This window comes from Diospyros lotus, chromosome 14 (genome assembly GCF_014633365.1).
Source record: "Diospyros lotus cultivar Yz01 chromosome 14, ASM1463336v1, whole genome shotgun sequence".
Lineage (NCBI taxonomy): Eukaryota > Viridiplantae > Streptophyta > Magnoliopsida > Ericales > Ebenaceae > Diospyros > Diospyros lotus.
In genome coordinates, this window is record NC_068351.1 from 27,667,272 (window position 1) to 27,682,130 (window position 14,859).

The 14,859-nt window shown below is 34.6% G+C and overlaps 1 protein-coding gene across 3 annotated transcripts in view; it reads left to right on the forward strand.

The window, feature by feature from the left end:
* The window catches only part of LOC127789970 (factor of DNA methylation 1-like), a 53,412-nt gene extending 39,013 nt beyond the window's left edge, over positions 1-14,399 (forward strand). The window contains exons 1-9 of one of the 3 annotated variants that reach the window (XM_052319106.1): positions 4,755-5,112; positions 5,189-5,327; positions 5,424-5,529; positions 9,327-10,232; positions 12,090-12,271; positions 12,636-12,725; positions 12,797-13,078; positions 13,599-13,814; positions 14,161-14,399. In XM_052319106.1, coding sequence (XP_052175066.1) covers positions 9,332-10,232; positions 12,090-12,271; positions 12,636-12,725; positions 12,797-13,078; positions 13,599-13,814; positions 14,161-14,388 — 1,899 coding nt within the window. In that variant the 5' untranslated portion in view covers positions 4,755-5,112; positions 5,189-5,327; positions 5,424-5,529; positions 9,327-9,331 and the 3' untranslated portion in view covers positions 14,389-14,399. Of the gene's footprint in view, positions 1-4,754; positions 5,113-5,188; positions 5,328-5,423; positions 5,530-9,326; positions 10,233-12,089; positions 12,272-12,635; positions 12,726-12,796; positions 13,079-13,598; positions 13,815-14,160 lie in introns of those variants that run through there. The other 2 variants (XM_052319107.1, XM_052319108.1) reach the window with 2 other exon arrangements.
* The last annotated feature ends 460 nt before the right edge of the window (positions 14,400-14,859 follow it).

Consider the following 14,859-nt stretch of genomic DNA (forward strand, 5'->3'; position numbering starts at 1 on the left):
TTGTAATTTCAAATGGAGAAGTTCGGATTTGTCATAACAGACTTGAAGAACTTTTCTCCTCTTGCCTTGTGGCTCATTAATGGATGTGCAATAATATTTCAAGAGCCTTGGATTGCTTGTATGCTTTGCTTGAAAGCGTTTGAGAGCTTTTGGGTGATTTGAATATGTAATGGAAGTATTTGGATGCTCAAAAAATGAGTTTGGAGGGTATTTATAAGCATTTTAGCCACTAAAAAAAGGGTTAATATGAAGTTTGAAATTCAAAAAATGTTTAGACTTTCTCAAACAATAAGGAAACATGTTTTACTTTTAATTCAAAATAAATTTATTTTTTGTATGAGAAATCAAAATTTGAAAATTCAAATATAAGGCTGCGTTCTCTTCATTTTTCAATTTTTAGTTTTGAGTTTTGAATTCATTTTTAGTTTTCTATTTGGTAGTATGTTTTTTGAAAATTAAAAACGCGTTTTCTTTGTCATTTTGAAAAACTATTTTTCAAGACAAAAAATTAGAAAACACATTTTCTTTGAAATTTTGAAAATATTGATTTAATGATATTTTATTCAATAAATTTGATTATTAAGTAAATTATAAATATTTAATGTTAATATATTATTAAAAAATATATATTTTAAAGTTAATGAATTCTGTAATATTTTTTCTCATTACAATAATAAAATATGAATAAATAAATAAATAAATGTGTTTTGATTTTAGAGTTTATTTTGGATAAAAACACTCAAAACAACTTTTTGTTGTTTTGAGTTTTCTTTACAAATTTTTTGTTGTTTTCAAAAATGCATTTTTAAAAACAGTAAAAAGAATGCGTTTTCATTATTTTAGAAAATTGAAAACTAAAAATGACATAAATGATTAAAACAATAAAACATGTCTAAAAACAATCTCCTTTAATTCAAAATAAATTTACTTTTTATATGAGTAAGAGAAAACATGTCTAAAAATAATTATTCTTTAATTCAAAATTTAAAAATTCAAATATAAGCTTTTGAAACATAAATGATTAAAACAAAAAACATGTCTAAAAATAATTCTCCTTTAATTCAAAATAAATTTACTTTTTGCATGAGTAAGAGAAAATATTTATATCATAAAAATATTTTTGTTAATAATCAAAACTTAATTAATATGAGCAAGTTAGCTCAACATTCTCCCCCTTTTTTATGATAACAAAAAATATGATTTATGAGGTGATTAATGTGATAAAATATTTTTGAACTCCCCCTTAATTTTATACTATAAGCTCCCCTTTCAAAAATACTAATAGTATAAAAATGTTTTGGATATAGCTTAATAGATAAAATAATTTTTAAGAGTTTTAAATACCAAAGCTGATTGCCAAATCTGATTGCCTTGATTGCACCTGCTTGCTGTCCTATCTCTCAAATATACTATTTTCCCACATACACGAAAAACTATCATAATACATTTTTTTCTTCTATACAAAAATAATATACAATTCACACTCTCATACAAACAATCTCTCATCTCATGACATCTTATTCTTCTCCCCATTTTTTCCATAATCAAAAAGACATTGTTAATAAAGAAATAAAATTTAAACAATACAGTCTATGAGAGAAATTTACCAAGAATAATCCACATAAATAATAGGATGGATGATAAACAGAAAGTATTGACAATATAGATGTAACGTTAGGTACTAAAAACAGTACAATATATCCATCATGGAATTTCACGTTAAACATTCCAACCATAGATCTAAGATTACACAACATAGAATATATCTACAAAGAAAGCAATCATAGAATAGTCAAGAGGTACAGTAGCATTACAGAATCTACAAAGCAGTAATCTAAGTCATCCACGTTGATAGTTTTGGATTTCGCCGATGCTCAGTGCAGATGATGGTTGTCGAACATGACAAATCCAAGTTCATCGATATCATCTGGGAATGGGCACTGGCTGCTGCTGGTTTCGACTGAGTAAGGTTGAGAACTAGCTTTTTGGAAATAAAGAAATGACACATTTTCTTCTTGGATGACTGGGTTTTTAAAATTCCAAATAGGGTTTGGATCATCTACGAGGAAAGATTCATTATCATAATATGGGTTTGAATTGGTTTAGTGGTGAAACCAATTTTGAACATTGAGAGGGTTTGCATAAGAGGTTACAAATAGTAATTCTTCCAATAAAGCTAAATGAAATTGAAGATCGACGACTTGCTGTTGAAGGGCAAAAATATAGGAGACACAATCATAAATGGGATCTTGAAGCCTAGCTAGAGCTTCATACACGAGTGTAACGACGGCCCCATAACGATCATTTACCAGAAGTTGGGGCAGGAGGTTTGGAGGTATTACTGGCACCAAAAGCCTTGTGGATGGCTTCAAAATGAATACGTCATTCTTCATGAAAGAAGTAAGGGGCAAAAATGCACGATTAGGCACATTTTCTTTTTAATACTTTGTAGGCACCACATGGAGAACCGATTCCTGACATGATCTTCTAGTTGTTTTGATTTTTTTTATTTTTGATTTATTATTATTATTTTAAAACAGTGACTTGTCACAGTTTTTAGGGTTTCAATTAACAAAGGCGAAAGAGTGAGGGCGAGAGCAAGAGGACGAGGGTGAAAGCAAGACAAAGCAGTGAGAAAAGAGAGAGAGGTAGCGAGCAATGGAGTAGTGAGAAGCGAGAGCGAGGGAAAAGGCAAGAGTGATAGAGTGAGAGAAGGAGGGCAACGAGCGAAGAAATGAGAGGCAGGGGATTTGGTGGCTGATGAGCAGGTCGCGGGCAGCAACGATAACAGTAAGGCTGCAGATGGTTGTAGACGCGATGGATAGCCGTGGGCGACAGATTTGAAGGCCAGATCTGGGTGAAGGTAACACAATGAAGACGAGGGAGATACTGGAGATTTGAGAAAGAGGGGTGCCAAAAGTGAAGAGGGTTTTAAAGTGAGGAGGGAGACCAAGGCAAAGAATAGTAGATGAAAATACAATGAAGACAAATAGGCGATAACAAAAAAAAATGAAAACAGAGACTCACCGTGGATTTGATCGGTGGCACGACGAAGAGACGTTGAAAATACGGTGAACTATTGCGGTGAAAACAAGAAAACATGTCTAAAAGTAATCTTCTTTAATTCAAAATAAATTTACTTTTTGTTTGAGTAAAAGAAAACATGTTTAAAAATAATTATCATTTAATTCAAAATTTAAAAATTCAAATATAAGTTTTTGAGAAATAAATGATTAAAAAAATTAAATATGTCTAAAATAAATTCTCTTTTAATTCAAAATAAATTTATTTTTTACATGAGTAAGAGAAAATATTTATATCATAAAAATATTTTTGTTAGTTATCAAAACTTAATTAATATGAGCAAGTTGGCTCAACACCCGAGTTACAAACTTTCCCACCACTTGCAAAAGTCGCTCAGACTCCTCAATGGGGTATTGAAGATTGACTTTTGTTTATTCTTTAAGTAGAGGGAGATAAATAGGGCATTACCAAACATCTAACGTTGAGTGGAAGCCACTGAGTGGGTCACGCGACTGTAAGTGTTTGGATACTGGATCATGATTTGAAAAGACTTGGATTGTGTTCTCTTCGTATTTCAATTTTGAGTTTTAAGTTTTGAAATCATTTTTAATTTTGTGTTTTGAGTGTCTGTTTTGATATTTTTAAAAATGCATTCTTTTTGTTATTCTGAAAAATTATTTCTTAAAACATAAAACTGAAAAACACGTTTACTTTGAAATTTTAAAAATAATTTTTTTTGGTTATTATGATATTTTATTGAATGAATTTGATTCAAAGTAAATTATAAACATTTATTAGTAAATTATAAATTTGATTCAAATACTTTAAACTATAAAATAAAATACAAATAAAATAAAACAAAAAATCAAAATCTTAGAAATATTATTAAAAATTAATACAAAAATATCATATTACATATTCAAATAAAATAAAACAAAACAAATTAAATAACAAAAAAAAAAAAAAACCAAATTGGGTCGGGGAGGAGAGTCGCACCCATCTTCTTCCATTTCTTCCTCACCCACATTAGGGTTTTCTACGCATCCTTACGTTGTCGCTGTCGCTGCTTCTTCCTTTCATTGCCGACGCCTTTGTTTCTCATCCTTATCATCGCTGATCGCCTCATCTCCTTCCTCACCCATCATCGCGGCAACTCTAATTGTCGACTTTTTTCCTAAACAACAGCCATGAAAGCTGCTATTCGAAAGGAAATAGGGAAGGAGCAACTCAACCAGTTGACCATGGCTGTGGCTTTAAACCATCGAGCGAACAATAACGAAGAGGCGAACGATAATAAAGAATACGATCGAATCTGGTTTCTGTCATGGCGAGAAGAGAGGAAAGAGAGACAAAAGGAGTAAGAAGAGATGCGAGACTGGGGGGTCAGATCTGGTTTCTGCCATGGCCAGAAGAAAGAAGAAAGAGACAAAAAGAATGAGAAGAGATGCGAAACTAGGAAGTGCTGTGTGCGTTTTTCATGTTTTGATTTTTTGTGTGTTTTCACAGAAAACGTCTAAAACAATAAAATGTTATTTTGAATTTTCTTTATAATTTTTTTTTTATTTTGAAAAATGCATTTTTGAAAAAATAAAAAAACATCTTTTTAGTGTTTAAAAAAAATAAAAACTCAAAATGGATTAAAAACAACACGGAAGAGTGCATTGATTTTTGTCGATTTAAAGTGATTAGAAAAAGGTTTTAAGTTGACCATACTATCCTCGAACAAATCAAAAAAATTCCAAATCATGACATAAATCCCTAACCCAATTTCACTCTCATTTCTCCTCCCTCGCGCTGCATATCCGGTCCGTTATTCTGGCGTCCGTCGTCTCCGGCGTCCCTAGTCCGTAGCAAATCTCCGGCGACCGTCGTTGCTGATCCTGATCGAGAACGTGTTGCTGCTACTGTTTCCGGCGTCGCTTGTTCGTCGCTGCATCTTCCTCGCTCCGTTCGCCCTGTTATCTCCGGCGTCACAACTTTCGCGATCCGGCCTCACTTCTCCGTCGTCACAGCGTCCCATCATCTCCGTCGTCTTTGCTGCTGCCACTGCTGCTGCTCGCCAGCGTCGCAGAAATGCAAATCTGAGAGGTGTCCCATTTTTTTTGCTGTATTTTGTTTCTGTTAACATATTTTTGCTGTATTTTGTTGTTGGATTTGTTAACAGGTTCCCACTCTTTTTGCTGCTGCTGCTCTCCGTCTTCTTTGTTGTTTTGTTGACTGTTTTGAACACCAGCTCATCACTTAACAGCGGGTTCGGACGAAGCCGTTCTCAAAAAATATACAGGGTTCTCAAAAATTGCAATGTGAGTGTGTCTCTTCTCATCCTGGACCTCTCTTGTCTTAATCTCTCTTCACCTCTTTGCCTCTCTCGATTTCTGACCGTTGCATGTCTCTGACAGCATGGCAGCATTAATCTAGACCTGACTACCTCTCTCGATCTCAAAGACTCAAACCCTCACCTCTCGAGCTGTCAAGACTATTACAACCTCTCCCTCTCACATCACGGTATGTACTATATCCTGTCATTTAGATTTTTTTTTTTTTTTTTTTGCATATGGTTTTTGACATGCCGTGAGTTTGACTTTTCATGTTATGTGTATAATCTTGTGTGGTCTTGGATGGTTTGTCTTGTTTCTGCTAGTTAGTGTATTGTTGTGTAGTCTTCTGTCTTGTTTGTTGCAAGTTCAATAATTGATTATCGAGCCTTGGGTATTTGATTCCAAAGATGGATCTATATATTAGGATCCATTGGATAAACACATCGTCACTCGATCCCGGAATCCTAATTGGATTTCAGGTTTGGATTATGCAATCTTGATCCAAATCCGACTTGTTTGTAGCCTTATTTGCACATCTGAACAAATATTTTCAAATTTTTCATAAAAATTAGAAAATACAATTTTTATAAAAAATTAAAAGAAAATTTTAAAATAGAAAAGACAATTTAGCCTAATTACAAAAGCAACATAAAGGACCATTTTTCTAGCGGGGGAAAAGAAGTTTGAGAAAGATTAATCATAATTGGCCCCAGAAAGATAACAACAGTTTGTTTGCTGACCATATTAGATAATTTAAGGCAACATCGAAGACTTTTATGTTTGGATTGAGGGGATGGAAAGGGAAGGGAAGGTATGAAGAGGGAGGGGAAACAATCCCCTTGTTTGGAAGAAATTTAAAAAGATGAGGATCGAAGGGACCTAGTCCTCCTCCTTCCTCCAAAATATCACACCCCCCAAATTGGGGGGGGGGGGGGGTTTAAGTGAGAGAATGTTTGCACTTTTTGATTAAAATCTTTCCCTTTCTTTCATTTTTACTTTAACTCTGAAACAAGGGGATGGAAATTCCCCCTCTCCTCTTCCCTTTCTTTTCTTTTATAAACCTTTCTTTCCCTTCCCCTCCAAAACTCTCAAATGTAAGAAGAGGCGGGGAAGGTGATCGAGGGGTTAAAACCTCCCAAATTTCTTGGGGGTTAGCAAGGGGGAGGGAATTCTCTTCATTTTCCTCATTAAACATCCAAACAAGGGCAAGGTAACACCTCCCCTCCTAGGGGCGGGAACAAACTTGAACGATTAAATGGGCTTACCAACAGAATTAAGGAGGAGGATTGGGTCCCCTTTGATCCTCCTCTTCCCCTCGTCTTTTTAAATATCTTCCACATAAGGGGATTGTTTCCCCTTCCTCTTCATACCTTCCCTTTCCATCCCCTCAATCCCAACATAAAAGTCTTCGATGTTGCCTTAAATTATCTAATATGGTCAGCACACAAACTGTTGTTATCTTTCTGGGGTCAATTATGATTAATCTTTCTCAAACTTCTTTTCCTTTGCTTGAAATTATTTATGGTGATGTAGTAATTAGACTCAATTGTCTTTTCTATTTTTTACATTTGTGAATTTTATCCCAAAACGTTCTAGAAATACCGTTCAGCTTGTGTCATCCTAATGTTGTCAGACATGACGGTTATGTGTGTCATGCCTCGTAGGCGTGTCCAAAAACAAAAGTAATATTGAAAATTAATAAATACCATTCAGCGCATTCCATGTATCTGATTATTTAACGAGTATCCATGTCCATTTCGCGTTAGAGAAATACTACCAAAAAAAAAAAAATGAAATATTTGTGCTTCCTATGGAAGCTTTGTTCCAATCATTACTCTTTAGAGAGATCCATCTGCGATGGTCCAGTCGGATATGCATAATAATCATGAAATAACCTAATATGCTTGACCAAGCCAACCACTGAAATTAATTACCTTTCAAGGCTTGAAAAGTTTTTTTTTTTCCTAGTTTTTTTTGGTTAGGTGAAAAGGTTATTACCTGATTACACAAGTAAGGTAGACCTAGTTATAATCATGGGATTGGCTTGATATATAACTAGCTCAAGCCAACTTAGTTGCATATTATATATACTGTTTTAGTATATTTACACATTTACATATTTGTTCAGTCAATTACATTTGTTCTTTGTAATATTAGAATGTGTACTATTACAATTCTAACAAGATTAATTATGAGATGTGAACTTCTAAGGTATGACAAAAAGCACCCCAAGCACCAATATAATCATTCTTATCTTATAACATATCTGAAATAGTTTTGTATTTGTTTGGTTATTTTGGTGGGTTTGTTTTTGATTTGTTTTCTCAGAGAATCTAAAAATGTTACCGTAGGCCTGATTTGAGGCAGATTGAGCCTACAAGTCAAGTTATTGTCGTACACTATGGCTTGACCCATCCGATGTCCGCCATAAGGCTTTCCCATGTTAGCTCCCACCCTCCCTTTCTTGTGGCATGATTTTGGTGATTAATCTTTTCGTGGTTTGAGCATGAATTTTATCGTCAAGCTTTTTTTGCAGCTGGTTGTTTATGACATATATTCATTGCAAAGACATGATTGGTTTTCATCCAGTTTCATACTAGATGTCAATTGAAGGATATTAGTTGTTTAATGTAAAATTTAGAAGGCAAATGTAATATTTTTAACTGGGAGTGTTAAATAAAAATAGATCATAATTAGTGGGGTTTAACTATAAATAACGGTTTGATTTTTAGACTCCTATAGTCCTATTGCAATTCTCACGTTCTTCATTATGTTTCAGAAAGTAAATTAATTATTAAGTGTTATAGTTTTGCAAAATTACTTCATATACTAAAATTGAATACAAGAAGTTGGTTTATCTAGTGCAATATTCCTCTTTTTTTTGGGTCTAGGAAAGAGGGCATGAAAAGAGTCCACCTTGTTAGGATCCTTTGCCTCTGATGCACATTGGCCATCCTTGGTTATTTTGCTTGGCTGAATGTGTGGTGTTTTAGTTGACCAATCTTCTAATTTCTGATTCCTAGGAAATTTATGGAATTGCATTATTGGGTATTATTTTTCTTCAAAAATTGCTTTCTTGAAATCACCTTAGTATACATGTGATTCATTTTAATGGAGAAAGGCTTCATTTGTGGTTCAGGACTGTACTGCCTTCAGTGAAAATGCATTGGTCCTTGCATGCTGAACTCTTCGAATTGTATTAATATGATCATGCTCACAATTCAATGTAGAGACACCTACAACTTATTAAAGTTTCACACTAGCTACATTGGTAACTATTAATTTCTTGGCATTGTACTTCATTATCACCATCAACCGCAGCTTAACCAAGTTAGGGTTGGCATTGTACGTCATTATCATCATCAAGTGCAACTTATCTTAATCAAGTGACCTGGTACTCATAATGTCAATTGACTTCTAAAAGTCACATTGATAATACAAATCCATGCAAAAGAACAATATGACAAAATTTTATGCCTGACACCCCCCCTAGTTAGGGGAATGATGAAATAAAGTTCCAATACCATCTTGATACGAAAAAGTTTCATGAGATGGTGGTGAATGAAAATAATTGATAATCATGTTACATCACATAATTGATATTGGGAAACCAACTTGTACAACATGGAAACATCAAAAAAGTTGATGATTTTTTACTTGGTAAAAAATTAGATGACAAAATTGTTTGTTTTCTATTGTCACTTTGTTTTAAGTGAAATGATTGTTTTAGCATTTAGGACAAAGGGTCACTATTTTAGGTTGCCCTGAATTATCTTATTTGGACAGTGCACAAACTGATTTTATCATTCTTGGCTTTATTTTCTAAAACTTCTTTTCTTTCATTTGAAAGCTGCTTAATTGCTCTTGAGATGCCTTCCATTCAAAATATTGCTTAAGCGACTTCTAACTAAGGCCGTTGCTGCAAATTCTTCCAACATACATTTTTCTAGTTTTCTTTACAATCATTCGTGGCCATTGTTTCAGGTCTGATGGATTACTCTTCAGATGAAGAGTCTGATTTGAGCGAATCAGAGATCAATGAGTACAAAGAGAAACCTTATGGGGAACTAAGGGCTGGGAAGTATAAAGTCAAGAATGTAAATGGCATGCTCAGGTGTCCCTTTTGTGCGGGAAAGAAGAAACAAGATTACAAGTATAACGAACTTTATCAACATGCTTCAGGAGTGGGCAAAGGTTCCTCCAACAGAAGTGCTAAACAAAAGGCAAATCATCTTGCATTGGCAATGTACTTAGAATCTGAATTTGCAGAAGCGGCAGAACAATCGCAGTGTTTGAATGAACCTGCTCTAGTATCCGAGAAGCCTGAAGAAAGTGATTTATATTGTTGGCCTTGGATTGGAATTGTTACAAACATTGTAAATGATCCAAAGCATGGAAAATCTTTGGGTAGCAGTGAACACTGGTTGGGGAAGTTCCAAAAATTTAAGCCTTTAGATGTTGAGATTTTTCAGGATGACAATAACCAAACTTTACAAGCTGTTGTGAAATTCAATAATGATTGGACTGGTTTTAGGAATGGCATGGAATTCGAGAAGTCTTTTGAAACTGCTCGTCACTGTAAAAAAGAGTGGATAACACATAAAGGATCTCCTGGTTTAGACATTTATGGATGGTTTGCGCGTGCGGATGATTATAATTCAGAAGGACCAGTCGGAGACTACCTTCGTAAAAAAGGAAAGTTGACAACAATCTCTGACCTTGTCCAGGAAACTGCTCAAGGTAGAAACAAAATTGTGGCTAAACTAGCCAATGAAATTGACTTGAAAAATGAAAATTTGAATGAGTTGCAGTACAAGTACAATGAGAAAACTATGTCTTTGAGTAGGATGCTCGAGGAGAAAGACATGCTACACCAGGCTTTCTATGAAGGTTCTAACTCCCTCCTTTTTGTGCATGTGTCCTTGCTAGTGCGTGCATGCATGTGAATTTTCTTATCTTAGTGTTTCCATTGACATCAATTTTTATTGAGATATTATTTAATTGTGATGATTAGTTACAGTTACTGACTGTCATTCTAAATGATGGGGGTGGTTCCGTCCACTTTCTGTTCCTCAAGTTTGTATGTAAAAGGATCAATCATGGATATGACATGGCACAGACATGTCAGCATGGTAATTTTCAGAAGGTATTATGTCATGACACATTAGAGACATATTGAATAATGATTATATTATATGTATATATAAAAACACCTCGCATCCTACATAATAAGATGTAAGGGTGTGTTTGATTGCATGTAGTTGGAAGAGAAAACATTTTCCAACTTCCGTGGAAAACAAAAAGCACCACCCCCATAGAATCAAATTTCCATGGAAAATAGGCCAAAACATGCTTTAAAGGGTTGTACCATGGAACTCAATTCCATGGAAAATGCAGTGTGTCAAACAGCAAAGATGGAATTCAATTCCTTGGATGTAACATTTTCCATAGAATTTCCATGCTATCAAACACACCCTAAGTGATTAAAAGTTCAATACATAATTTAGAAAAGCCTGTTCATAAAAGGATTTAGAATACAAAATTCTGAAAATTAAAAAGTTGGGAGGACTGTAACTATTGTGAGAGAGAGAGATCTGAAAGCATAGCAGGCTTCTTATTGTATCTTTAATGTTATGTTGCTGCTATTGTTGTTTTATTATAGTTAGGCGGTTATAAGGCCCCTCGGTTATAAGGTGCCTTCTATAAGATAGCTGCTATATAAATAGCGGCGTCTCTTCTTTTGATTTTTGTAATTCATACTTTGTTTTCTGATTTAGTAAAATTTTTTAGAGGTATTTCTTCTTCTTCCTCTCGTGTTCTTTGTTTGTGCCCTAGGGTTTTGTTACAAGAGAGAGAGAGAGAGACATCTGAATTTCTATTCTATTCACAGTTAGATCGAGGACATATATATACAGCTCTACAAGAAAAACAAACTAACTCAAGGTACAACTAAGAGAAATGCAGCGCTATTTACAACACTACAAAGCGACATCCTTCTAACAGCTATCTGTATTGCTTTGATTTCAAGATTGATTATTGACTTATTTTTTAATTGTATAATGTGGCTGTAGTTTCTTTAACTAAAGGATATGGAAGATCAAGCAGTGGATATGACTGGGCTCATGTGTCTGGTCTGAAGGGGTATAAGTTTTTCAAAGTTGATACTAAGATTTATTACAGGGCTTGAGTCGTGAGAAAACAAAACAACAATAACAATATACCACAACTTTATCCCATTATGTGGGGTTGGTTATATGAATTTTATCTTTTCATTCATTTCTATATATAGCCTTATCTCTTGTGAGGCCCATATAGTTAATATCAAAACTAAGTGTCTCCCACTAAGTTTTTCTTGGGTCTTTTTCCCCCCCCTAAATATTTGTTTCATTCCATCCACTTTCCTATTAGGAGTCTTAATTGGTCTTCTTCTCACAAGACCAAATAATTTTAATTGTGTCTCACATGTTATCTTCGGTATGAGCCATTTCAACCTTATTGCAAATAAACTCTTTTCTAATTTTATCTTTTTCTTTTTTTTTTGTATGACCACATGTACATCTTAGGATCCTCATCTCAGTTATATTCATAAAATAAGCTGAGTTGTGTGAAAATAGAAAAAAAATATTTGATTCTGATTGAAGAAGATTTAGGAGTTTAGTGAATTCAAAATAACCAGTTCTTGGTTTTCTTGATAAGTTGCACGGACTCTTACAGCTCCTGATGTACAAATATTTCTCTCTATTTCAGAAACAAGGAAGATGCAGCGCCTAGCTCGTGAACATGTCCGAAGAATTTTGGATGAACAGGAGAGGCTGAATTATGATTTAGAGGTCAAGAGAAAGGAGCTTGATTCCTGGGGCAAAAAACTGAACAAAAGCGAAGCAATAACTGAACGTGAGAAACAGAAACTGGATGAGGACAAACAAAAGGTGAATATTTTCATTTTAAGGTATGGACAGATTAAGGAGGAACACATGTACACGTGAATGCCCATTACATAGTCTTTGATGGCAGGCTTTTGTTTCTTTTCAATTATTTACCTTGCCATTTTATCCTCACATGTTCCAGAGTATGGTGCAGAACACATGAAGGCTCTTTGACAGATTATAAGTGAACAAATCTCTATCATTTCATGTCTTAAGCTTGAATTTTTTTTTTAATAAATGAGCATAAAAAATGCTGAAACTGTTTAACAAAAGCATACTCCTTTTCATGTGTTATGATATTTTCCTTTTCCTTTTCCTTTTTCTTATGCTTATTATTGAAATAATCTCCTGCCTGTTTACTGTTTAGAATACAACTAGAAACAATTCACTGCAAATGGCTTCCATGGAGCAGAAAAGGGCTGATGAGAATGTCTTAAGATTGGTTGAAGAGCAAAAGGTGTGCAAGCTACTTTTTAAGCTTTCTTGTATGACTTGCATAGCTTCATTGAATTAATTTTGTTTGTGTAGAAGGAGAAACAGGAGGCTTTAAACAAGATACTTCAGTTGGAAAGACAGCTAGATGCTAAACAGAAGTTAGAGATGGAAATTGAAGAGCTGAAAGGAAACTTGCAGGTGATGAGACATCTAGGAGATGATGCAGCAGTTCAAAATCAGATAAAAGAGATGAATGAGAAATTAGAGCAAAAGGTTGATGAGATGTCTGATTTGGAAGAGTTAAATAAAACCCTCGTTCGTAAAGAGCGTGAAAGCAATGATGAGCTGCAAGAAGCTCGTAAAGAATTAATAAAGGTATCGTTTCTCTCATGTTCCTGCTATTTTGTTCGTTGGGCATGTACTTTGTAAATGTTACACGGGCTTACTTTTAGGAGTGCTTAGGTATTACTTCTAGCAGTGTTTTTGTATTAAAATGATTGGTAGTGACACATCATTTTGTCTGCTGGGCCCTGAATTAGATGTCCATTTTGGATAATTCTTAGGTCAGGAAAGCCATTGTCATACAAGTACATTGTCATGTTGGCATTTTTTTTTACAGCTGGTAAATGAAGTGTAGTGAAATTGAATGGGCAAAAAATTAAAATAGTTCTTAGCTCTCAATAAAAAATATGAACTAACTGTTAACATTATTTAATATTGGATGCACCATCAAATAGTTTTTAGTGTCATATTGATACCCTCTCTGTATAATGGAACAACCTCCGTTAGCTGCATGCTGTGTGCAGCTAATTTAACTGGTGGCTTAAGTCTTTTTATGATGCAAATTTATTTTCTCTTGGTGCTAGAAAGTTATGAAGTTTTCACTTTGTTTCAGCGTTTGAGTGAAATGCTGAGTGGGAAAACTCTTGTTGGGATAAAAAGAATGGGGGAAATAGATATGAAGCCATTTCAGAATGTGTGCAAAGAAAGATTTTCGTCTTCTGAAGCTGAAATCAAGGCCACAGAATTATGCTCCTTGTGGCAAGAGAGGTTAAAGAATCCAGAATGGCAGCCTTACAAATTTGTTGCTACTGAGGGTGGAAATCTTGTGGTATGCCTTCTGTTTTCCTCTTACTCTTACATTGCTGCATATGTCCTCTGGTGCTTTGTCTTTTCAGGTTGGCTCATTCTGTTCTAAATTCCTGGAGTTCTCTCATAAAATGGTGATAACTTTACTAGCATCTGGCTCAGTCCTGATGTTTTGTTTGCCATGAGATCAATTTCTTGCAAGAGATTCTATACCACATACTTGTTTTAGTTGCTAATCTGTCCTACTCTCATTGAAATCTTAATGTTGTTTGTAGAGTTTGAAGATTGATCTACAACCGCTGGTTGTCTCATCTTGCATGTCCTAATAATGAATTGTAATTAGATTAATTGACTATTATGTAATGCAGGAAGTCATAAACGAAGATGATGAATTACTCAAAGGTCTCAAGGATGAGTGGGGAGTTGAGATACACAAGGCAGTTGGAACTGCCTTGATGGAAATGAATGAATACAATCCAAGTGGCAGGTATGTAGTTTCTGAGCTATGGAACTTTAAAGAGAATAGGAAAGCGACATTGAAGGAAGTCATTGCTTATCTCTTAAAGAGCTTGAAGACATTGAAGAGGAAGAGGTGAATGAAGTCTAGGTTAGTATTTGATCTTTTTACTTATTCATTTATTTTTTTCTTTGGTGATTTGCATTCATTTTAGGAAATCAAGATACAATTTTGTAGTTATTCCGATCCGATGTTCTAGCTGTCAACCATGCAAGACTAGCTAACTGACAATGTTCCCAAATTTAAGATTAGTCCACATATTTTTGACAATAATTTATAAATGGCAATGTAAAATTGCCCAAACTACTTGACAGAAAATCGAACAAAGAACTTTATAAATGTTGGCTTGAAAAAAAGAAAAAAGAGCACATTGATTTTGAACCTAGTATACAAAAGATGGAGATTTCAGTGTTATTAAAGGCTAGCCTAGGCGCGCCTTGATACTAGGCTCAAGCCTGGCGCCTAGAACCGAACCAGGCATGTGAGATCTGCCCAGGCGCGCCTGGGCGCATCCGGGCCCTCAGGTGCAGCCTTGGGCTTTAGGCGTGCC